The sequence below is a fragment of the Thalia democratica genome, chromosome 6 (assembly GCF_965202585.1).
Source record: "Thalia democratica chromosome 6, ktThaDemo2.hap1.1, whole genome shotgun sequence".
Lineage (NCBI taxonomy): Eukaryota > Metazoa > Chordata > Thaliacea > Salpida > Salpidae > Thalia > Thalia democratica.
In genome coordinates, this window is record NC_139170.1 from 18,891,904 (window position 1) to 18,919,259 (window position 27,356).

General features: G+C 25.8%; 1 protein-coding gene across 1 annotated transcript; it reads right to left on the reverse strand.

Annotated features, from left to right (window-relative positions):
- Positions 1 to 618: 618 nt before the first annotated feature.
- On the reverse strand, positions 619 to 15,171 carry LOC145839448 (GPI ethanolamine phosphate transferase 1-like). Its single transcript, XM_082947017.1, has 14 exons — positions 14,942 to 15,171; positions 14,361 to 14,485; positions 14,180 to 14,278; positions 12,261 to 12,489; positions 10,786 to 10,913; positions 10,155 to 10,275; positions 4,467 to 4,711; positions 3,343 to 3,883; positions 2,871 to 3,159; positions 2,472 to 2,678; positions 1,903 to 2,008; positions 1,507 to 1,691; positions 1,108 to 1,245; positions 619 to 916 (listed from the first exon to the last, which is right to left on the reverse strand). Exons 1-14 carry the CDS (start codon positions 15,169 to 15,171, stop codon positions 788 to 790), a joined length of 2,772 nt encoding a protein of 923 aa, XP_082803143.1. The 3' UTR covers positions 619 to 787.
- Between the last annotated feature and the right edge of the window lie 12,185 nt (positions 15,172 to 27,356).

The following is a 27,356-nucleotide window of genomic DNA, read 5'->3' on the forward strand; positions in this document are numbered from 1 at the left end:
TCATATAATTTATTTATGTGTATAATAATAAAATTGTTAATAATATAAATGTACAAGTTATAGTTAATTTCTTTTAATATTCAACTAACAAAACAGTCAATCAGAAAAAAATCTTCGTTTAATTAAAAAATTAGCTATATAGAAGATGAGTTTGGTAAAACCATAGTCTAGTCTAGAGCAATTATACTATAAAATTGAAAAAACTAATATAATTATTATTATAAATTAACTAAAAACAATTAATTACATAATACATATTGTATTTCATACAGCTTGACACTTTAACTGGCTGTCTAACATGTCTTTATATTTTTTGTTAAGAAATTGATATCACGTAAAAACATGTTGCACATTTACTAAAAGTATACAGTTTTATAACTTAAAAATATTTAAATAACATATTTAAAATTTTTAATTCAAGTTATTTAATAAACATTATGAAATAACAAATACATTACAAAAGTAAATAAAGTTCACAGTTTTTTTTTATTTAAAAAAACATTCAAAAAAAGAGGGTCTAAGTCAACTTTTTTCAAAATAATGATAAGTAAAATCAATTAGCACAAACGTAAATTTATAAATTTTATAAATAATGCAGTTTAATTTTATTTTTTCATTTCCTAAAGCATCTTTAAAAAGTTTTAAAAGTTAGATTGAAAATATAATAACTAGTTGAACTAAAATTCAAAAACTCACTATACTTCAACCGAATAATATTCTGTATAGAATAAATAAATAGATGCACACCCGAATGTATTTTTAAAATTATAGTACAGTGGACATGATTTCATACTTTGTGCGTCATCATGAATCGAGCAGCATTGATGAACACAAGAAGCGATAAGGTCATGGTACAAACTATGACGTAGTGACTTATACTCGTCCCTATATCCAACCAAGAACCATGATCTTGAACCTAGAAAAATATATATACAATAGATTTAAGTAATACAAACTATAACTGTATTGTTTATTTAATTTTTTTAAAGTTTAATTAACCCATGGTAAGGAAGTTAGATGTATAAACTACAAAATTACGAACTTTAGTTAGAAATCATAAAAAAGTTGTCATTCAAAAAAATTATTTCGTATTTATTCTGAATTTACCAAAAAAAAGAAGCACAACGCCATGAGATCAGAGTAAATAAGTGTAAGAAAGCAGAGCTGATTTATTTGAGACTTGCTTTTGTTTGTTGAAGTGATGCTGTATAGAGATGAAGCTATAAGCAAGTTGGGTAGTAACACCTGCAATAAAATTTTCAATATATTTAAGAAACTTAACTAATGTTTACAGTTTTATCTGAATTACTAATTTTATATAAGTTTATGTTGGTAGTCTTCATACTAAAAGTATTTTTTAATTGTACTAAACAAATTTTAGTTTAAAAAAAAAAATTAAGCTCAAGATTTTCTCAGACTAGTGTTTTTACTAAACTACTATATCAAGCATTTAGTTTAAAAACAAAATCGTTATATAATCAACCGGAAACATAACAAAAAACTAGCTTTATAAGCTAGCAATGGACCCATAACAAAAGGACTGAAAACAGTAACAAAAGGAAGAACGACTTTGACATCAAAACTGTTGATACTGGCAATGTTTCCGACTCCAAAAAATGCCAACACTAACAAGAAAATGAAAATAAAACTTCTTCTGACCGTTTGTACAACGTAACTTCTATGCTTGCTAGCTGTATAAGTTTCAATGTTTGTTGCTAGCTTTTTCGTAATTTTTTTGAGATTATAACAAAAAGTATAATAAATTCTTAAAAAGAACTTTTAACCTAATAGTTAAATAATCAATGTGTTCAAATGCAATTCTATATAATTGAAAATTTAAACAAATTTTATTATTAGCAATGATTTATTTAAGTATGTATTTAAACTTTTCTTAGTTATAACCTGAAATTATACTGTTGATATCTTCAGATTCAGCTTGTAAATAATTTTGAATTTTTTCATCTGCATTTTCAACGAGTTTAAACTGCTCTTCCTTGACTTTTTTGGCCTGTCACATTTTTTAAAAATAATTTTTACTACATTAAGTCATACAGCTTAAGTTCCTTGTATGTTTCTCCAGTATATTAACCTAAAGTTTAAACTTTGTAAAATAACAAAAAAAAGACCATAACCGTGTTTTAAAAAGTTATGTACACGATAACTTTGTTTCAATGCTTAATGAAAGAAGTATTGAGTAATTTAAAATTTATCATTTAATTTTGTTTATACCTCTTGCAAACTTAAAAATAGATTTAATTAATTAAATAACAGGTAGTTAAATAGTAATTTTAATCAAAGTAAATTAAGAAACTCAAACTAAATAGATAATTTTACTGATAGATTTTAAACTCTTAGTCTTACAGAATTTATAAAATTAATTAGTTTACTAAACACAAGACTATTTCAAATCTATCATGAGTTAAAAAAAAGCTAGTGAACTTAAAAGCTAAGATATGATTCTGACAACTAACTTGCAAGTTTTCACAGGTGATCCACTGGTGTATGAGATAGCAAAAGAGAGCGATAAACAGAGCGTCATAGGAGAGGCAGGTGAGCAAGTAGAAGGACATGTGGCAGGTCAGCAGGGAGGGCAGGCGGTGGTGGCTTTCGTACATGGACGGTAGTACCCATGACGCTACAAGCGTGCACCATGAAACAACATGCACCATTACCGGTACCTGTGTGAAGTTTTTGCATTACTGATTGTCAAAATCGTAAAGGTAAATCATTGAAAACTTTTACACTTGCTTAAATGATATTTTACCGTTTTTTAAACATTTTGTAAGGTTTACTTTTAAAAAACTTTTCTTAAATTAAATAACATTACTTTAAAACTAAGCAAAGAAATTATAAACAAATTTCCAGCAAACTTGGTGGAAGATCATTGAGAAAGGCCGAATCAGGCTGCATAAGAAGGGAAAAGAAACAACCCAAAAAGTTGCAGACTTTGGAGACATTCTCACTTTTAATAAAAATTTATTGAAGCATTGTAGGGAAAATAGAGCTCCAACGATTCCTCCAAAAACAACTAGTCTCATATCAGGAGACCTGCCTACAGTTGGAAAAAGAGGAAAGAGTGAGATAACCACGCAAATAACAAACCAATTCCTGTGCTTAAAAGTGAGAGTGGAACACAAGAGCATGATCGTGAGAAACCACCTGTTTATAAAAAGAGTTATTAACATTTATAAGCACTTCTAAGAACATTAAGTCTATACGCATAAAAAAAGTACAAAACTTACAACAATTTATGTGATTAAGTTTTCATAAATGTTTGAAACTTTATCGAAATTCACAAGCAGCTACAGTTTTAACTTACAAAAATGTATTTTGTAATTCAACCTGTAAAAAAAAGATGCAACCAGGCAAAAAACTCCGATAATCGAAATAAAAGCACACCAGGAGACAGACTTTAGTAGGCCGGGCATGTATAGTGTGATCGTAGCTGCTTCAACAAGACAAAACCTCTGCTTGAACACAAAAAACCAAATGACGTAAGGCAGTAAGCAGTAAATGTAGTAAGAAAACTTCACATCAATCCACCATAGCCCAATAAATGTAAAAATAGCGGCGAACTTAATCATCAATGAAACAAATTTATTTAAGCGTGAAGGCTTGAGTTGCTTGTTTCTGTAAGTTTCTTCGATAATAAGCTTACTCTGGCGCACCAGCATAATCATAGTCACAGCAATCCAACCAAGGTACGAAGCAGTGATCGAGCAGTAAAGAAGGGTTCTGTGGTAAGTGTGGTAATATTTGAGTCCCTCTAACGATAGTTTTATTAGTAACTGGCTCAAGGCTAAACTTTCTGCTCCGTTTCCCATTAAAATTTGATCTCTTGCTTTCCGCTGTAAGTCAATCACTTCGCTGGGTGGTAATGGTCCTGTTATTTATTCTTATTTAAAGTTTAATTACATTTTAACAAACTTTTTACTTTTATTTTTTTAGTATTTTTTTTTAACTTTATTACTAACTTTAATAATTTTATTTAATTCAGGGTGGCTACTGGCTTTGAGAAATTTCTTTCAGGTTTTTTAAAATACATGCTTTGAGGTTTAAAATTAATTTAAAGTAAAAAAACGGTGTTAATTATTAAAAAAAAATTGAAAAGATAATGTTAAGCTAATTAAATGTGCTTTTTAATAATAAAAAAATTTGATGATGACAAAACAATTTTATCTATATGATATATTTTTAGTGTCAAACTAAAATTTTACTACTTAACATGTAAAAACTTAAAAATTCCAGATGTTTTAGTGATTTTCAAAATTGCAGATTTTTCTTTTCAAAATATTCAAACTCCAGGTTTTTCCAGCTTTTTTTAGCCTATATTTTCAAACTCCAAGTTTTTCCAGGACTCAAGGTTTGGCCACCCTCTTAATTTCAAAATTTATATTTTTGAAAACATATTTTAAAAAACATTTGTATTTTAGTTTAACAATGTTCAAAAACAAATATTAACTAACCAAACTGTTTGAAAAATATAGACTTTTGTTTTGCCTGGGAAAAACTTGCAATATACTGAGCACTGATCTGTCTTGCATTGCTAAGCAACAACTGGGCTTTTGTAATGATGTCATTACTGACGTAGTCAATTGGTAAAACACCGACGCTATTGACAGGAACGGAAATTCCAGCAAGAGATGACATTAGTGGGGCCACATCAGCTTGATTTACGTCACATCTTTGGTTTGGAGAAAGACCCCATGACCTGTTTATAAACGATAAGAATAATAGAGTTTATGAATAAAACATAACGCTTCAATCATATTTATCAGTTCTTTTGTTTAAAAAACTAGCTCAAAAGGTAACAAGATAACAACTAAATTAATGCTTTATCTGAATAATAGAAGGCTAAAACAATATGAGAAATTAAAGTTTTCAAAATAAATAATAATATTTATTAATTTTATGCAATCTTTATTTTTTAGTTCTTTAACCAACTTGTTCTAACTGTTTATTTTTACATAACTGTTATTGTTTGAATACTTGTGTACTTTGTATTTCTGAGAAAATAAAAATAGTTGTTAACTTTAAAATAAAAATAATAATTTAACTTCAAACTTTTATATTTGAATAAGACTTTATTAATTAACTTGGGATCTCGTTCAAAGTATTTTAAACGAGTAAAACGATTTTTTGATAATAATTTTTTTTAATTTGATGTGTAATTTGAACGCTTAAGCAAGAAAGTTACATCGATAAAGTGCATGATATAACACAAGTATTACCATATTATAATAAAAAATAGCAGAACTCCATAATCATTTTTTTTTTAAATAATCATTAAGTAGGCATTTATCTGTCAAAATACTAATAAAAGCTTACTCTGTTGTAAGAATAAACGGGCAACCAAAGCACAGTGGGCTGGCAAGTGGCCATTGACTATTTTTGCGACAAAACAGTTAAAGCAAGATTTTTATTTAGTTGTTTAGAGCGGAGTTTCGTCTTTTAAAAACTGGGTTTATTTCTGTTCTGCTTAAAGTATACTAAAAGTTATGTAAGCTTAAATGTGGCCAAAGTTTGCTTTTTTTAGTTTAAAAAAGCCTCGAAAAATGCTTAAATTTTTGTCAAAATTAAGGTCTACATCTACTGTTAAAAAACACCTTAAAAGCTTTTATACAAATACTTTTTTTTAAGTTTTTTCATTTCTTTGGTTTAGTGTTAATTGAAAAAAGTCAAAATTCTTTGAATATTTAAATGTAAAAGTATATTATTTCTCATTTAAAAATTCTTCTATTCTCGTCAAAAATCTTCTATTATCGTGATGATTTTCTGGCAATTTAGGGTATTCTTTAGGGTTATTTTTCTCAATTCGCCACCATACAACCAACATAATTTTTTTTCTTATAATTTAGTAAAAATGACAAGGATTCTATATAAAAATTTACAGACAAATCTATCATTTGGAATATAACTTTTTTTTAGGTTTTTACAAGCGATATTTCTATTAAAAAATTTGATATAATATCCTATCCCTGGTTTTTCACTATGACAAAAAAGACCATTTTGTATGTTCTAGAAGGTTCTTAATGTGTATAGATTCACTTACTTTTGTTTACAGATCATTTAAGCTCCAAGAATGATGAGAACAGTTAGTATTGGTCAAAACATGGTAGCTTAGCATATGTTTTAGTTATTAAAATAGTTTTTTTTTTACTATTTTAGCAAATTTAAGGTTTTGTAGTACTGAAGTTATTATAGTAGTTTTTGTAAAAGTAGTGTTTTTATTTATGATACAAGATAGCCAGAGTATTGCATCTGATTAAAACTAATATATTTTTTGTAGATTTATTGCTATAACTTATTTAAACCTAGCAGTATGACTATAAGGTTAGACAGGGAGTAACTAAGGAACCAATTACAAATGAAGAGCACTTGTCTTTACATCCGCTTCACAGTTAACTCAGAGTTTTCGGATGGATCTATAAAATATGTTATCATGCTGTGGCTGGACATTTTAATTGGTCAGAATCGAAGTTTGAAGGAATATCTAAAAGTCAAGGTGTAAATAATTTTATTGAGTCAAAAAGAAAAATTCAGAAATGTGTAGAAGAAGAAATTAATGTTGCTCTTGAAAAACCGGATCCCACAGGCCATGGTGGAACTTCTACAACAGGTAACGTAGTCAAAACTTTGCTAAACACCAATAATAGGACTCTGCTGACGAAGCATATTTCTGATGTTAGTTTAAAAGAAAACATTGACAAAATTATTTTGTATGTTTCCATTATTTTATGCCTCATAAATTCTAACAGAAAGATTAATGTAGAGAAATACTCAGATTTATGTCAAAAAACAATGAGCATTAAGGTCATGTCGGTTAAATGGATTCGCTTTACACCAACTGCGCATACTGTTCTTGCACATAGTGCTGATCTAGTTGACCAAAACAACGGTAGAGGTTTGCTAAATTACACCGAAAGTGGATTGGTAGCTAAAACAAGTTTCTAAGACAGTACAGGATGAACTTTTCAAGGAAAACTTCTCAGTATGAACATTTAAATCGATTATGGGACAAGAGTGACTACGATGTTAACAACACTTTAGACAGACTGAATTGCACTTATTGTAAAGAAGTTGGACATACTGCGCGAAGTTGTTTGCAGCTAGATGAAAAAATTTCATCATGTAGTTCAGAATGGGAAACGTTGTTACATATGATTTGTGCTACTGAATAGAGTGTTTTATTTATTTTAGAAACTTAATTTTAAAGAAGTTTTAAGAACTTACTGTTTGACTTATATTTTCTAGTAAATTTTAAGTACTTTTTTTTAATCACAGGCTAAATTATTTTGTTTTTTGCACTGTTTTACAACGAATAAAAGTTTTTATTGTTCAAAATGTTTACGGTTTTTTTTCTTTTTATAAACTAGTACAAATGTAACGTTATTAATAGTACAAACTTTGATATACACAGAACAGCCTTAAATTAAAAATAAACTGTATTTAGAGTATAGTTTCACCCGGCTTGATATTGAAAATTCATTCATATTTAAACTAAAATGGGAGTAAATGTGACTCTCTTGAGGTAGCCAATTATTATTTTCTTTTTCTAAGTTTCTTTCTTAAAAGTTTTATTAGAAATTAAAATTTTAACTATTTTTAAATAAAAACAAACATTAGTCATTGTAACACTAAATGTAACTTTAAACTGTATTATACTGCTTTTTATGACAGTTTTATGTCAATGGCCGCTTGATCCCCGTTTTCAGCCCACTGTGCAAAGCTAACTTTTGACTAAAACCTTTTTTTTAAGTATCGTTTTTAAGTTTCTAAAAACTTTTTTTTAAACCATAACAAAAAACTGATAAATAGCAATAAAGAAAACAAAGATGAATCATGCAACTGTAAAAATAGATAAACATTCCCCCTAGAATAAGGTAAATATAGGGTAGAAAACGTTATTTACCAAGCAACAATTGGAGCAGAAAACGAATCATAAATATACATCGGACTAAGTGCAAATTAACTAAAAAACGAATAGCAACACAAAAAATTACAATCAATAGTAAACAAGATAACAGAAATTGACTAAAGTACAAACAAGCCACTGAACTTTAAAAACTAATACACAAAATGAAAAATGAAAACAAGAACTACAAACTAATTTGGAAATTACTAAAAAAATTAAAAAAAAACCTAATCAGGAACAGAAACATGCAGGTTTTGCTTAAAAGAAAGCCTATTAATACTCGAATCCGACACGAACTGCAACAACAAAAGAACAGATTTAATGAACTCATGCAGACACAGGAACAAATTTCAAACTGTAAAGAAGATAATACTTTTATAACTATAAATACTAGTACAAAACATTTTTTTGACTTTTTCATTGATTTTAGAGTTTTGTTGATACTTGATTTAAGTTAAAGAATTTTAGGAGAACATTTTTGATAAATTTTTATTTGATTAATATTTTGACTCGTTGAATTTATTCGATTTTTTAAACTAGTACATATTTTACCTAACTGTACATTAAAAATTTGAAAGTTTTGAGTGTGAAAATCTTAGTTTTGTTTATATTTTCATGCATGAACAGGTTTTAATTCTTATTACATAAACAACATTGTATAGTTCAGTTTACTATTTTATTGATATTTGATTAGGTCCAAATTTTTCAAACTGAAACCTGCTAATAAATAGAAAAGTTAATTCGCACTTTTATTATTATAATTTTAATAAGCTCTTTAGTGTGAAAATTGAGCAATTTTTATTAATCAAACCAAATAGTTATATAACAACAGCTTTTTTTTAATGAAAAATAACATCCTATCCCGAGCTAGAAACACCTACCATCTTTCAGTTCTAGAATCTCTGTTTATTAGATCTCGCGAGCCAAAAATTTGCAAACAAAGAGATTTTTACAATTTAAAACTTTACAAATAGGGTCTTTAGTAGTAGTATTATTTTTTGTTGTCGTTATTGTCGTATTTTTAATGTGCTTTTTATTTAATTTAGTTTAAGGTAAAAATTTCTACTATTTTAAGTGTTTTTGTTTTAGCAATTTTGTCTTATAAATTACTTCAAGTTAGTTCAGTACAGCTCTATTCTATTTTTCAAACTTTTTCTAAACAGACTTTTATACTTTATGACGTAACTATTTTTTGTTAGACTTTTCAAATTCATTATATATAACTAAAATTACTCTACAATATTCATAGTTTTTAGCAATGTTATTCTGAAGAGAGCTAAACGAAATTAATAAATAAACTTTTTTCGAAAATGAGTCAGTTATGTTTAAACTTTTTAATTAAAGAAAAATAACAAGGAAATAGACAATTTATTTGTTTTACTTTTTTTTTATGGACTATGTTTTAAAATTACTAAAGATACTAGCTTTAAAAGAATTGAGTTGCATATTTTCACATGGGAAAAATATAATCAATGAGATTAAGAGCTTTTCATGAATAAAAATAATAGGATGTCCAGTCTACTGAACACTTTCCAAAATATTTTTTTGCAAACCCTACATAACAATCTAAAGTATTTTTTTTTATTAACTTGAATTTATATTCAATTCACTGCCTAGATGTTTCTAAAGCTTAAGTTTAACTTCTTTATAAACATCTCCTTCATAAATCTTAAAGTAGGTAGGGAAATAACGAAACAAAACAACTAAAAGGTCTTTTTTAATAAAAAAAGCTAAAGACAGCTACTGAGTTTTAATGATTCTTCCAGTTTTTCTGCGTATGGTCTATTTTTGAAGGAGTAAGTTTTTTAAGTTTTCATTATTTGTAATGGTAAATGAAAACCGTTTATTAGATCAAACTTATATACAATAAAAACTTTTTAAAAACGGTAGTGAATTCTTTAAAGTAAAAACAATTAATATTTTGTGTAGAAAAAAATCATAAGATTTTATTTATAACAGATGTTTTTTTTTTTTTTTTTTTAGTTAAACAGTGCTTATTTTCAATATAAGAATAATAGAAAACCTTTTAACATAAATAAATAAAAACTTATTTAAACCAATACTTACTGATTCAGAGAACTTTTGTTAAACGACTTAAATTGCTTAAAAAAAGTGCCTTAAGATTTACTTTTTTTGTAAACTTCCATTTGTTAAACAAAAAAATTAAACAATTAAAAATTACAGCTTAAAATGCAAAAGAATTCTATTTCTATAAATGTCATATTTAGTTAGTGCTCACTTTGTCTGAAAAACTTCTTGAGAGGTTAGTTTACCACCACAATTTGCATTAGTAGCAACTCCACTTCCCCAAGCCACCAGAGGCGTTAGAGTTTCAGAGGGAAGACCAGCCCCATGAGATCCTAAAATTTTGATTGTCGTATTTCATTATTATAAAAAAAAATTAATTTAAATTAAAATAGAGGTAACAAAAGCAAACTAAAGTAAATAAAAAATATTTTTTACAACCTGTCATTTTTTTTTTATATGCTTAACTTAAAAATTGCTTAATAGCTTAAAAATTTAATAAAAATACTCATATTAAATAAAATTTTGTAAAAATACTAAATTTTAAATACGGAGTTGAAACAGATTTAACAAAGGAATTAATTTAATTCATGTAGCAAAAAATATTTATCGAAAAGTTCTGACACTTACAGAGTTTCATCACCCTCAGAATTCGAGGAGAAACTCAGTAGCTGTCGGAATTTTCTATAAATATTTTTCAATATAAAAACTACTGCAAAATGTTTTTATGAACTTCTCGTTTTACAAGAGTTATAAAAATTATTTTGATATATAGGATTACTTTACTGCAAAAACACTAATGATAAAGCATAAGTTTTAGAATTACTATGAGAATATATTTTTACCCCAATCTGTCATTCCATGGTCAGCAGTAAAGACGTATGCAGTTTTACTGTCATTGTAAAAATCATCAAAGAGTTGCACAATTTTTTTAACTCCCGCATCAACTGACTTAATGTTGTTTAAATACTCTCTGTTATAAAGATGAAAGTTTTTTAATTTAATTTGCAAAAAGTGATCCATATTTTGTTTAAGTAAATTTGTTTATGCATTTAAAAGTAGTTTTTTTTTTGAGTACTTTTTTATTTTTATGTTTCGTTGTAGTATATTCATTCAAGTTAAACAAAAATAATGTCAAATTGCTTAGAAAAAAAAAATTCATTTTTTAAGTCTTTATTAATAATCTTACCTTATTCTAGACACGGTTCATTTTTGTAAAGAAACTCTTATTAAAACTCCCTATATCCTTAAGTGAAATATGTAAAATCTAGTTCTTGTTTAAACTAATTTTTTTAAGTTTTCCAGAAAAAATTTAAATCAATGCCTTACTTGGAGCTGGAGCATATAATTTATTACTAGCAATCAATTTAAACTAGATCTCTTTAAACTTGAGTATTTTAAACTTTATCAATTCAAATTTTATCATTTCAAACTTTATAATATCAGTTCAAGTTTAATCATTCTAAACTTTCACTTTTCTAACTTGACCATCTACACTCTTGATTTAATTTTAATTAATTGTTATTAATTTATTATGAAATAGTTTTATTGATATTTGTTCAGCTTATAATAACTTTAAATAGTTTTAAATTAGTTTCTTATTAAGATTAAATATTTTAAAACGAATAATTATTAATTTTAGATTTAACTTGTTTGTTTATTTCCTAACCAACTAATTATTTAACAAAATTATAATTTTGAAAGAAAATAGTTTGCTCTAAAGATTTTTAAACTGCAACTTTTTAGTGTTTTTTCCAAGCGAAAGTGTTTCACTTTTTTACATAAACAAATTATAGTTTAGTACAAACTTTAATGTTTTTATAATTTATAAGTTAGTATTAGTTGAATTAAAAATAACAATAAAAGTAATATAACAAAACAAAATTTTCATTTACCATATAAATTAAACGTTAATTAAACTGAATTTAAAATTTAATCTTAATTAAATCAAATTATAGTTGAAAAAAATTAAACGTATGAAAAGAAAAAGTCTGAAAAGTAAAATTTTAAATTATCAATTTTCAAATGATCAAAATTAAAGTAATCGAGTTTATATGATGGAGTAAAAATGAAGTTTTAAACTATTGATTTTTAAACGATCAAGAGTTATAAATTATAGTAAACCTAACAAAATAAAAATATATTTTTAGTTCAAGTTAAAAACTATAATTTTTAATAAATCTCATATAGAAACATTAGACAGCAAAAGTGTTATTGCAATGTAATAAAAAAAAATTCAATATCATATTTCTGAAATTTCTTATTAAAATAAATACTATAAAATTATTTACAACTTTGTTAAAAAACGTAAGATGCTCACGGTGACGTAGGGTTGAAAGCGTGGCCGTTAGTATCTATGCCAAGTAAATGAAGAAAAAAAACGACTTTATCTTGGCGAAGTTGACTGTACAGGGTTTCATTATTGCGTGCATCAACTAAAAATTCCTGCACTTTATTAAAAACCCAATCATCTAAATAGTCTGCATTACCATCGAAACTTTCAAATTCTGCTGGGTAGCTGCTTGTATGAACGTGATTTCCTGTTGCACCTGTTATGATTTTGGTCTTAAAGATTTGTAAGATCCTTGAAATTTTTATTAAAAAAATATTATAATTTATATAAGTTCAAAGTCACTTGAAAATGAATTAAGTATGTATAAATTTTAATACTTTATATAAATTTAAAAAAAATTAAAGACTAGAAACTAACATTTGAATTGTTTTCAGTTTTTCTCTATCTAATTTGTTTAAAACATGCTCACGCGATAATTTACCAAAAAAACATTAATAAACAACAATCTATTCAGCAGATTAAATACTGAGCTTTTCTATTTCAAACAACACTTAATCATTTATAAGTCTTATTAACGGACTTCATCAATATATCACTTCTTTGTTTTTAACCTTTTAGTAATACTTTTATACCTCACAAGTAGAGCTCACAACAGTTTAAGAACTAATAAACTAAATAATTTTTAGTATAAAACAACAACTGCATATTTTTTGATTAACTAGCTATTAACTGTTTGTATATACGGTTAGTTTATTGTGTACATAGGTGCTTCCTTTAATGTGCACAGAAAAGTGCATGGAAAATATTTTACAGAGCAAAGCAATTTTAAAGCTAGTGAATATTTAATTTTATCTACTTACAAAAACTATTATTAATAATTGTATAATAGGCCCACTACCAGCCAAAAATTGCTATGCGTAATGTACATATAAGAAGAATTTATAATAATGATATATTATAAACACAATGATGCAACAAATAAATAAATATTGATCAAACATAAATTAATATAAATGAACAAAATTGAATTCAGAAAATTAATTAAACAAAGTACATTTTGTTTCTCATTTCTTCGTCTGCTTCCGTTTCTTAAAGTATAGTTTTTCCCTTTCTTTCAGTCTTTTGTATGCAGTAGATCACTATTTGGCGTGGTCATTTGCAAGCAACTCCCACTCATTATATATACTCACCAATAGTTATATAATTGTCTTGATATGTTAATTTCCAACAAAAACAACTTAAATCACTAATTTTTCACATATAAGTATGTGAAGTAAAAAAGTGTGCAGTGCACAGGTGTTTTTTCAGTCAATCATTTTTTGCATTTTTGAAGATCTTGAGAACCACTGGTGTAAATAGTTTTTAAAATATAAATAAAACTTGACTTTAACAACAGAAAATACAAACGTTCACGAAATATTGAAATACTAAAATTGATTTAACTAAATCCACACAAAAACTTAAAAAGTAACAAGACATTTTATATTCAAAAAATAAAAATAAAATTATGTATTAAATAAAGCAAGATTTTTGATAAAAGCCAAAGCCAATATTTAAATTACTTATAAAAAAAATTTATAAATATACATTCAACAATTTAAGTGAACAAAATAACTATTTAGTAATGCATATGTTTTGTTGTTGTTTGATATACTGACTTTTTTTCTGTCAGAAACTAGAGTAATGCAATAAAGTTCAAACTTGCTGCGATAAAACTCTTTATCATATATAGTGAAAAAAATAGTAAGCGGAAATAAAATTGAACCCTTTTTTAAAAATAAAACTGTCTTCAAATCTGTTTTGTATCAGAAAATTATAGCTATAAAAATGTTAACTTTTAGTTAATGTGCTTTTAAAAAATATACACACAGTAAAAGTCAGTTATGTTTTCTTGCATTAGGAAAATTAAGTTCTATTTAAGCAAAAATTAACTTTAAAAATCTGACCTTTAGCAAACATAGGTAGTATGTCAGGACTACCCCATGAAAAAGTCATTCTGCTTTGATTAAAAACGCTGTCAAACTCTACTGGATTTTCTTTCCAACCTAAATAATATCAAGTTAGCTTTAATTATTTTTAAACTACTTTTGGGCAAAAAAGGCACATTTTTAAATCTACATTATTAACCTTTGGTGATAGCACTGACATCTTCATAAAAACCAGCAATTAAGGCTACATGACCAGGGCGAGATTCAGTAGGCATTCTAGTGTGAGAAACTCCCCAACTACTTTTTCCACTTTGTATCAATGATCTGAATGCATACAATCTTTTAGTTATATATAAATACAAGTTTATTATTAAACTTGCTTATACTTTGACTTTAAAATATATTTAAGTTGTTATAAAAGCAAATAAAATTCATTAACTTCAAAGCCTTGATATTAAATTTTCATAAAATTTAAAACTATTTGTTGTTAAGTTAAAAAGTTTTAACTACAATACTTGAAACATAATATTGTTATCGTTGTAAATTAAGACAATATATTATCATTAAAATTTCTCATTCAATCACAACCAAAAAGACTTGTGGTTATAAAACAACAAACAGTATTTATATTATATCATAAGGCAAAGTGGTTTATTTGCAGTTATAGAGTTGATATTTAATGGGCTCTAGTTTATTTGTGTCATGTATTATACTGTCAAGTATAAAAAACTACTATTATCTTTATTATAAAATTAAGTACGTTAGTTTGAAACAAAAAACCTTAAATATGGATTTCTGTATTTCCCTGTTGTCTCATCAGCTTCATAAAATTTATCAGCTCTTAAACCATCTGCAACAAACAAAACAAGACGAGATGCTGGTGATGAGTTTTCTGGTTGAACTTGGTTAACACCATGTATGATAGGAGAGGTGAAGTATATGTCAAAAACTGAGAAAAACAAAATTGAGTGTACACAAACACTAAAAAAATAAAACAAACCTAATTTCATTCTGCAAAATTTTAATTATTTAATTCTTGACACATTGTCAGTTATCAAAGCTTTATTTCAAAAAATTATCATTTAATTATACATAAATGCAAACTTGTTCTGTAAATGTAGGTAAAAAATGTTATGGAACAAAGTACTACGTATGTGTACACCACATTCATTCTTTATGTATAAAAATTTATTCTTTAGGATAAAAAACTAAGACAAAATATTTAATGGAACTAGTATTCAATTTTTAAAACTTTTTATTTAAGAAAAACACTAAAATAACTTCAGCTTAAGAATATTATTATAGATCAAATTCATAAAATACTAATATATCTAATTATGTAACAAGATAGCAACACATTTTTATTCATTTTTAATATGTAAAAGGATTTCAACATTTTTAAGTTTAAATTTATTTTCTTTTTTAAGATTAGATTATAAAACACAGAATAAAAGAGTAGTGATCTACCAGATCTTAGTATTCAGATTTGGATCGAGACGGATAATGCCTTTTTAGATTTGGATTTTGATCCGGACAAATCCTAATTTCAAAATGAGATTTGGATCCAGACTCGGCCAGATACTAATTTCTAAATAAAATTTGGATTTGGCCAGATATTAATTTGAAAAAATATCAGCATCCTGTCAGATTCTATTTGAAAATCCGGTAGGTCACTGAATATACTTTAAATGTTTTACTTTTTTTCTGCAACAAAGGTAAAAAACATGTTTCAGGTTTCGAAACTTACACTAGACATTATGGAGTTTATGATTGTAAGCGTATACTAGGGAAGTTTTGAAATTACACTAAATATGACAGAAAAATTTAAGAGATTTATATTGATTACAAAATGAGATTGGGATCTGGCTGGGTACAAATTTTTAATTAAGGTTTGGATTGGGCTAAATAATATTTTTTTCAGATCTTATAGATCACTTTAAAGTAGTTAAATAAATTTTAGATTTTTTGCTACTTCTAATTTCTATGATAAAATTATATTTACTCAAAATCTGCACAACATATTGGTAAGTTTTAAATATGCACAAAGGGACACTTTTGCACAGAGACACTTTTGCACAGAGACACTTTTGCACAAAGACACTTTTGCATGAGTTGAATTTTTTATTTTTTTACTATCACTGTTAAACCTAACCGTCAACCTTGTTTGGTAACTTTTTTTTTAACTATCAGTATTACCCCTAACCTCTTGGATGTTTTTTATTCTTTTTGTTTATTTTTTAATAAATTTCTTCTTATGTGCAAAAATTACTTCCCGTGTAAAAGAGACTTTTTGTATAAAACTGCCTTTGTGCATACATTACCTGTCCACCAACATGTTTATTTAAACAATTTTGCAGACTTTCAACTTTAGAAAACCTTTATTAACTCTAAACTTATATATGACTATATCCCCTAGCATTGACCACAACCTTGGCAAAAGTGGTGCTTATGAAAAAGTGAAAACTCAAGCAAAAGTGACACTTGTGAAAAACTGACCCATTCCTCATTTTGATTTATCATAGAAAAACATCTGCAAAGGTTTGGTTATTTTTATTCAAAAGAAATTGTATAGAAATTTAAATTATATTGGCTTGTATTTTTAAAATTTAATTTTCTGTGTAAAAATTATATAAAGTTTAAACAGTCATAAGTTCAAAAATACACAAACAAGAATAAAAATAAAAGAGTATCATTAAAGTTGAACAACATGCCTGCAAAGTTTTAGTTGTTTGTATAAGTAATTTTATGTGTTAAAAATCAAATTATTATAGCCTACAAAATTGTAGCTTAAGAAAATTAAATCCAAAAATACACATATTCTTTTTTTTACTTTTCATAAAACATTATTGTCGGCAAAACAAAGTTGTACAAAGTAACACTTTGCCAATGAAATGGATTATAAAAAAACCTATTTTAGATATTATATTATAAATTGAACGTAAACATAAACATTTTTCAATATACTCTGGAACATACTAGACACACAATTTATGAAATGAAAGGTGTCTTGTATTGACATACATGACGCCTTTGTGGAAAACACAATTCTAAGTATAAACATTCCATAAAGTTAAACATGGTATTTACTACATACAAGCTATCTGAGTTTCATTCCCGACTATGGTAATTAACCATCTATGAAAACTTAAACTATGTCAATAGATTTTAAACACACAAGTGTGAACTTTGCTTAACAGCTTTTTCAAGAGTTTTTTGAAAATTTGCAAACTTTAAGCTCAATTACTTTCCTTATCTTAACAGTTTTTTTTTCTGTTTTAGAGAACGCTCCTTTGCCTTTAACTTAAAAAAAATCCATTGGAATGCGGTTTAGTTTTTTGAGTGGGGCCCCTTAGAAAAAATTGGGTTTTTTTATGAACTTGAGTAAATTTTTTTTTTCTTTTAATCTTTATATTAGTATGTGAATAAATGGCTTCAACTATTTTTTTTATTGACTGTCAATATTTTGTACAATTTGGCCTTAATCCAAAATTAAGCCAAAATTAAGCAGTCACCAAATTTATGAAAACTCATTGTTCAGTGTAGTTATTATAAATAATTATTTTTAATAAATTTTCTTTAATTAAACTACAATAGTAATAATTTTAAAACTATCATTTTTTTTTTGTTTAACGGCTTTTTTTGTAGGAAATGCCCTATGCAAGTTAAAGTGAAACACAAATCATTTGGACTTGAATTAACTCATTTAAAGACTGTAGTTGTTTAGGTATTCCCCTAATTATTGTTACTAGTTGATTACATAAACATTGATGAATAGTGGTTGCTAACTAATATATTAAATTTATATTTAAAATGAGCTAATGAAGTGTGGTGGCAATTGTTTTTAAAATTTCTAAATAGTAATATATTCAAAGGGAAAAATATAAATTTATAATTAATTTTAAAAAAAGCAGTTGACAAAAAATTGATAAAGATAGAGTTTAAGATAATTTGATTTTTAATTTTGTAGAAGTTTCTTTAGTTTTTAAGTCAACTTTGACATCTTCAAAAATTCCTTTGACAAGGTTGATATTTTTGTTAGCTTACTCCTGGATAATGACCTAATGGTCTTATATCACCATTTAGATTGTACAGCTTTAAGCATGCTACAAAATTTGTTGACAAATGTTAAACAAAAAAAAATGTTAAAGTATAAAATGTAAATTTATAGTTATTATAAAAAAAACCATTGACTTAAAATTGGTAAAGATACTGTTTATGGCAATTTGATTTTTAATTGCATTAAAAGTTTCTTTAGTTTTTAAGTCAACTTTGACATCTACAAAATTTCCTTTGACAAGGTTGATATTTTTGTTAGCTTACTCCTGGCTAATAACCTAATTCAATTTTTTTTTTGTTTAAACATTTGTCAACTAAGTTTTTAGCATGCATAAGGCCGTACAATCTAAATGGTGATACAAGACCATTAGGTTGTTATCCAGGAGTAAGCTAACAAAAATATCAACCTTGTCAAAGGAAATTTTGAAGATGGCAAAGTTGACTTAAAAACTAAAAAAACTTCTATGCAATTAAAAATTAAACTGCCATAAACAGAATTTTTACCAATTTTATGTCAACTGTTTTTTTTCTAATATTTATTATAAATTTACATTTTCCCTTTAAATATATTACTATTTGGAAATTTTAAAATCAATTGCCACTACATTTTACTAGTTAATAATTAGTTAATAGTTAAATTTAATATATCAGTTAGTAACCACTATTCATCAATGTTTATGTAATCAACTATCAACAATAATTAGGGGAATAACCTAAACAACTACAGTCTTTAGATAAGGGAACTCTAGTCCAAATGACTTCTATTTCACTGTAACTTGAATAAGTCATTTCCTACAAAAAAAAACTGTTAAATGAAAAACAAAACTAAAAGTCTTTTAACTATTACTTATGTAATTTAGTTAAAGAAATTTTATTAAAAATAATTATTTATAATGGCTACACTGAACAACCGGAGTTTTAACAAATTTGGTGGCTACTTAATTTTGGATTAAGGCCAGATTGTACAAAATATTGACAATTAGTAAAAAAAGTAATTGAAGCCGTTTATTCACATATTAATAAGAAGATTTAAAGAAAAAAATATTGTTTTTTTTATGAAACTCATAAAAAAATAAATTTATAAATAAACCTAATTTTTTCTAAGGGGCCCCACTCAAAAAACCAAACTGCAATCCAATGGATTCTTTTTAAGTTAAAGGCAAAAGAGCGTTTTCTAGAACAGAAAAAAAAATTAGCTATTAAGATAAGGAAAATAGTTGAGCTTAAAGTTTGGACATTTTTTTAATTCTTGAAAAAACGCGGTCAAGCTAAGTTGACACTCGTTTTTAACACATCTAAAGCACAATGAATCTTCATTAAATCAAACTTAAAACTTTTTATTTAAACAACTAAAACGTTTATTTATTTCTGTTTTAAAGATTGATTTTTAGAAAATATTTTTGATTTTACTCTCAATTAAAACATTTTATGAACTTTTTTTTCTTTTTTCTTTAATAAGATTTTTTTTTCTTCCTAGCATTTCTTGATTTTGCAATGTTCAAGTATTGCTTTATGAATAATTTAATCAATATAAAATAATTTTACCATTGTAAATTGTCAGATTTTGTGATTAGTAATCGACTACAAATTATAATTCTAGTTTTCTTTTCTTTTTTTACGACCACGTTTGTAATTTTAAGTACTTGGTGTTGCCTAACAAAGACTATTCACTGCAGTAAATCTTTTTGTTTTTTTTTCTTTCTCTATCTTATAACCGATAAATGTCAAAGTGAACTTTTACATTGATCTACTTTAAAAAACCAATTATCAATCAAAGTTTTTAAAAAGATATATTATAAATAATAAAATTAAAAACAAAAACAAAAAAAAAAACACAGAGAGATCGATGTTGGACATCAACGTAAAGGTCTTATTACTTTCACGTCGATTATCTTAAAGTCGAACTCATTTAATGTTACCTAAAATACCTTCATTTTTTTGTAGATTATAAAATTCATTCCTATAAATATCACTTTGATTGAAAATATTAAAAAACCGCTAGTTGACGCATCGTGTTAAACGCAATATAGAATCAACTACCGATCATGCCGGGTTTCATGCTTAAATCAGCATGTTACATCATGCAACCATGTCTTGACTAGGCGGAATTGTTATGTAAGAAAGACGTTTGTAAATAAACAGCCGTGCAAACGAGAAAGCGGAGCATTTGGATTTCGACGTTAACAAGAAGCATCACTACACCAGTTTCCAGTCCGAAGCGACAGCCGCCATTTTGGAAAATTTAGATGATCTCCGGCAAAATCTTCTTATTCAAGTATTTGTTTGTTTGAAATATTTACTTTGTATTTATCTTCATAAATTCGTAGTTTTTATATATTGTTCTATATACATTTGTATACCTACTTTAGCAACGTCGACAGGGCGTACAACTCGATCTGAGTTTTTAACGTGCCATACTCATAAGCCTACGCATACTATAGCCGACAAGCAACAATTTCCAGTTTGTATAAATTTGTACATTGAACTCGACGCATAAGCCCACACATTCGGTGGCATAAACTTATTACTTTTGTCTTTCATTTTCTTTATTTCAATATTGTATCTTTTTATCTCGCGCGCTCTACATCCGGTGTCAACGAGGAAGTATAAGTCCCTAGTTTCTAAACCGATAAACTGTACGAGCAACCATTTGTTACAGCACAAGTAAAATCGTGAACTGCAAGAAGCCTTCTCAAGTAATAAACCTTTCTGATTGTGTTTTTGATTTCATTGTATAATAAAGTATATAGATACTTGTTAGTCTATGTTTAAACTAACTTTATAAGTAAAATGAATCGGGTATTAGCTCTTAAACTCTATAGCACTCGGTCGCAGACCGAGATAGCAACTAAAGATAAAGATGGCCCGGAAGTTACTGCTAATCTGGCTCCTGTCGAAACTGCCGAACCTGCTACAGAGGCGGTTTCACATAAAGCTAGAGACCCAAGTAGCCTGGATTACATCAGTTCTAATCAATATTTGAACTAAGTTAGATGAACAACTTCTAGTTTATTAATCAAACATTATGGGCATACATTTGCCAAACTTTATTTAAAATTATATTCACAATTTGCTTCTAAGTTTACACTTTATGTATTCATTGAATATTTTTGCTACGTTTTGTATATTTTATGTGTTTTTAAACAACGTTTTATACTTATATTTTTAAGAATATATTATTTTTAATAAAGCTTGTAAATTTTTTAAATACTGATCAAGAAAAACCCTACTAATACTCATTTTGAATACAAATTGTATTTACAAAAAAAAAGAACTAATGGCATTAGATACTAATACAAATTTTCTTTATCAGTTAAAATATATTTTATTTCATTTGGTTTTTGAATTTTTTTGTTGCTTTGTTGTGCTTTTTATTAAGTCTTGATTTGTGATGCAAAATTATAAACAAATCTTTATTAATCTACTTTTTAACAATAATTTAAAACTTCCCTTAAACTAAATACATATTGATCATTTACTAGATTATACGTTTAAAAATGTTTATAGGTTATACAAATTTTATTTGCGTTAATAAGTTTAAAAGCATGTATAAGTGCCCTTGTTTATGTGCCCACTAATTGTTGTTCTATCGTTTAAAAACATTAAGTTATCCCAAGAAACCAACTGATAAACAGTTATAGATTTGCATTTAGTTTTCTAATACATAATACTAACTAAAAAAAGTAAGTAAAGGTATGAATAAATAAATAATCATATTTAAGTTTTTCTTTTATTTAACTATCATAAGTGTATATAGTTCGCCTGTTGTGTTTTGTGGTTTTTTTTATTTTGAACAGTTCCTAATGCTTAAAACAGTGTGTGTTACTAAGTAACTTATAAAATTTTACAAGGGAAAGTGTAATGCAAAATTCTATGTCGAGTAAATCCTGCTATGTACAAAACGCTACCAAATCAGGTCCAGCGACTAAAAAGTTGTCTAACCTTAGCATATAACATCGAAAAAAGTGTAAAAAAACTGATTTAGGAATAAAATCATCATTTAAATACTAAATGCTACATACAAAAGGATTGGTTTTTTATAAGCGAAGAAAATTAAACTAATATGATTTTTTTTGATACATTTAAAATAAACCTTCGTAATTAAAGAGCAATTAGAAAGCTTACCTTAGTTTTCATAAAACATTTTTGTATTTTTTGTATCAAAGAGGAAAAACCAAAAAAATTTCGTAAAATTGTAATACACAACAACTATTTTTTTGGAAGTAATGGTACTGTAAATTTATTTATGCTCAAGAGTTGACTTTCCAGGTTTTGTTGTAAATTTATTTCGATTCTTTCTTTTAATAAATCTTTTTCTTCAAGAAAAAAAAAGGCTATTGCTCGATTCAAAAACTTTGATGGACAAAATATGCCAAAATTGTAGATCTACTGGATTAAAAAAGATAGATCCTTTAAAAAGTTATAATCTAGCTGGTTATGGTTTCTGGACTTGGTAGATAACTAGTGACAACTATTTATAAATAGGGGAGTGAATTAGTTTTGCAGGCCGTTTTTACGTTGACAAGTTATAGTAAAAATAAGTTTTTAATTTATATAAGTAGGTAACTAAAAGAATACTAATAAAAATTTAGCATCACAGTTTACTTGACTAATATCATATTTTTTAGCTCCTAAATAATATTTTTTAACCTTCATTGTGTAGTAAAAAGTTTTATACTTAAAAAGATAGTTGTGGACTAGATCAAGGTTTACAAAAGGTTAGTGGGAAACAAGAAGTAAAGGCAAAAAGTTCGGCGATTTTAAACGAGTTTACGACTTGTTTTGCTCATTTACCAAATTAAAAGTTTTAAGATTGATTTTTATTCCCTAAAGTAGGTTTAAAAAATATTTTTATAAGTAAAAATACTATAGAATTGTGTTTAATTAATAATCAAACTATCAATCTTAACATTTTAATTTTACTTTAACGTTAACATTTATGGAGTTAAAGTGTTTATTCTTAAAGATTTGTTTAAAATTTTAAAACATATATCGGGTAATTATATTTTGAAAATTAAAATATTTTAAAACCGTAATCTATTTAGTATAAATTAAATTTAAAGTTTTAATGCTTTTTCAGTAGTCAAAAGTTAGTTTGAAAATCTAATGCTAAAATTTTTTCTTCTTATGCTATGAAGATTGCTACACATTCTGCTTATTCATGCTAACCCAGTAGCAGTAGTCTAAAACTGAAATCAGTAAAAACTACTTTGCTGTGAAAATAAATTAGTTTTTAGCAAAATAAAAATAGGTTTTTTTTTAATTCAAACTTTTAAAACTATACTTTTCTGAATTTTTATAGTAGGCTTTTAAGGCTTTTCATATAAATAAAACTGCTTGACACTGCCTTATTTAGTATAATAATTACTTTAATATAATAATGTACTATTTTTATGATAAAGAACTGTACAATACTTATTAATATCAAAAGATGTAACAAATTTTAAAAATCGATATTAAGTTTTCTATGAGCCTAATTATATAGTAAAATAATTTATACTATTGGTTTCATAATAATAAAAAACTGTTGAAAATTTTTTTCGAGTTTGTCTTTAAAATAAGCAATAAAAAAACTAAAACTGGTATAACAATATAATATATTCATTTCAAAGCTTTAAAAGGTTATTTAAAAATATATAAATACTAACTTTTACATACAGACTAACTAAAAAGCTGCACATTGTTTTTTTATAAACTTACAACAGTTATTGAACTTACAAAAAAAAAAGTCGATTTTTTACGTAATTGCTTGCAGTAAAAAAAAACAATAAAAATAACAGAAATTTTTTTTTTTTTTTAAATATTTAATTGAAGTACGGTATAAATGAGAAACTTATAAATTTTGCTAGCTTTAAAAGCACTTTAGTTGTAGTTTAACGTATAAAGCTGTAGTTTATAAAATATTATTAAAAACAAATAACTAATAAAAAATAAATTTGATTAAATTTCAACATCTTAAATTAATACATCTAAAGATTTAACTTTACGAACTTAATATACGTTTGGTATATATATTTTTTAAATTTTAAATAAAATGTTTTTGATGCAGTTGTACTTAGTTTTTTATAAGTTTTATAAGTTGTACCACCTATTATTTAAACATAAGTATGTTCGAAACTTAATTTTTTTTGACGAAAAATAGTAGATAAACTATGAGTATAACTGTTTGCTTTTTGTTTTGTAAATTATAGATCTTTGAAGTTGTTAATTTGTTTATGTACTTTGCTTAATTTAATTTTAATTTAACCATAAAAATATTATTATACAAAAAGCTTAACTTTATGGATTTTTTGAATTGATACAGAGTACATTAAAAAAAAATTACTTGGTTATAGAATAAAATATTTTAGACAGAAAAAAAAAATAACTAAAAAAAATATGTAATTGTAACTTGCAAATATATACTAAAAATTTTAACCTTAATAAATTTACAAACCATAAACTATCATTAGATGCATTCATACTTTTTGATATTTAATTTTTATTATCAATGTTGTTCATTCAGTTTATATTAACAATAATTATGTTTTGTTTATAACATGATGTTTTTACATGTTGTTTCTTGAATGTAGCACTTTCCTACTACCGGGAATTTTCGAGACTTTAAGACAATGCTTTTACACATATCTGGTTTAAACTGTATAGCTGTAAATACTACATTATAAGATATAAATTAACGCTGTTTAGTGTTGGTTATAAACTTTAAGGTTGTCCTGGGCCCTGATAGTCTCTTTCCCTAAGATATTGTCATAAAATATGTTTTGTTTTGTTCCTAATATAATAAAAATCGTGTAGGACAAGATTAGACTTTCAACTGTATTCTTGGTGCATCACTCGATAACCGATATGATTTTTCGTACATCAAGTCATTAAACAAAATTTTAGAGCGTTTCTTTTGTACTTCATTAAAAAATAAGATGCTTAAAAGTTTAATGAAACAACTAAATAAGCTCCACAAATAATCAAGAAAAATTAAAAATCCTAACTCAGGATTACTGAGCAGTAAATCATACCAAAAAATGTAATTAAAGTTATTGAAAAAATGCAGTATATAATAAACAATTAATAAATATTTTAAACGAAAAAACTTTTAATAAAAGTTCAAACTAAGTTTTATTTCATTTTATAGTTGTTATTATTTTTACTTGAAAAACGTTGTAAAAAAGTGTGGTTTTAAATCGAATTTTCCATTTCTATAATAAACTTGCTGTATTTTCTACATAAATTGTAGGTAGGTTATTCCTTTAGTTTATATTTTACTGTGACTAATTAAAAAACATAAAATTTAAAGTAAAGTTTGCTTTAATTTTTGTTACTTTTTTGTAAATGTTGATTTGTAAAAACATTAAGTATCTACAAAAAATATATATTTTGTGATCATAACTGATCAAATTAAAAGAATAGATTAATCTAATTCACATTTTATTGTAGATTTTAAATATTTTTACTTACCATAGTCTTTCAGAAGTTCAATTTAAAAGTTTTTGTATATAATTACTATTATTTAAATGTTTGTTTTAATATGTACTATAAAAATGTTTAATATTTTTTAATTGTTCGAAATATAGATTTAATCGTTTGCTAACAAAAGATCTTAGTGAAACAAGTTCACTTGAACATAAATAAAAACAAATTATACAGTAATCTTCCCATATTGTACAAACATTTGTATCTGTGTGTTAACGAATCAACAGACTTCAACAAAACAAAGAGTTTTTCTTTCCATTAAAAACCCAGTTGAAGTAAGTTGATTCGTTGACACACAGAAACATATTTTGGTACAATAAAGGAAGATTACTGTATAATTTGTTTTTATTTAATATTTTTTAATAATTTTTAAGTTATTTTAGTTATGATGTTACCCAAGTTTTAGTGTTTAATTGTTAGTTTATTATAAAAAAAAAAGACTTTTGTTTATAAAATCGTATTTTTATACTTTTAGTTGTAAAGACTTATTATTTTCTGTAAACTGTAAGCGTAAAATACAATAATTTTCGAGCATAAGAACTAAAAAAAAATTAATTCACTTCTTTTATACTTTAAAAGTCTTTCAACTACAAAAAAAATTTTTTAGCTTTTTAAATAAATTTGAAATTATATAATGGCAACACAATTTATTTATACTTGATACTTGATGAAAAAGTACTTATACTTGATTCAACTTTATATAAACAAAATACTAATAAATGACCATTTTAGCACTTTAAGAAATGTTTTGGCGCTCTGAATCGCCCAGTACAAACATCAGACCAGCACTGCATAAGCATATATTTCTTTCTTTATTTTCTTTTTCGTTCATTATTTTACCAAATATTTTTAACGAATGAAACTTTTGAAATCTAAAGTATGTCCTCTATTCCCACAACTTCTAGTGACTCATTTGAAAAAGTTCCCAGTTCCGATTCTTTCAGGCGAGAAAGAAGAAGACTTTCCCAGGCAAGACATAGGTTGGTGAAATTTATTTTTTTGGAAAAGCTGTTAATAGTTATAATTATCAATATTTTAAATTCTATTTACTTTTATTTTTAAACTTATTTAGTTTGATCATTATTAAAAGTAGTTTAATTTTAAACCGTAAATTGTTTGAAATGAAATAACACTTATTTGAGTAATTTAATTTTTTCAGTACATCTGATAAGATTTTTGTAATAATCTGATGAAGAATTAGTATAAGTATTTGCTAATGAAATTTGAGTTTTGTAATTTAGTCATAAACTCTTAAAAACGTTTAAATTTTAAAAATAGTTTTAAAATGATATATAACTACAGACCTATTTCTCTTCAGGGTTGTCATACACTCAGGGAAACTCAGGGAATTTGCAAGTTATAGAAAATCTCAGCAAAACTCAGGAAATTTGATTCTTTTTTTTAAGTCAGGGCAGTTTTGTTTTTTTCTAAAAACTTCAGGGAAATTTTAAGATTTAAAAAAAAATCTCAGGGAAAATTTTGTCTAGATCTAGAATGAGATTAAGTAATCCAGTTTCAATATTTTGTTCAAAAAAGTTAATTTTATTTATTTTTAACTGCTTATTTAGAAATTTTTTAGCCTTGCGGCTTGTTCTTCAATATTCTTAGAACTAATATTGTAATTTTTTAATAAAATTTTTAAGAATTTGAAAAAAAAACTCAGGGAAGTTTA

Coding starts and splice junctions, on each gene's coding strand:
- LOC145839448 (XM_082947017.1), bottom strand. CDS start 15,171: ATGAAATTAGGTTTGTTTTATTTTTTTAGTGTTTGTGTACACTCAATT. Junction 4,712..10,154: donor CAAGAAGTTTTTCAGACAAA/GTGAGCACTAAC, acceptor GTTTATAAACAG/GTCATGGGGTCTTTCTCCAA. Junction 3,884..4,466: donor TATATTTTTCAAACAGTTTG/GTTAGTTAATAT, acceptor AATAAATAACAG/GACCATTACCACCCAGCGAA.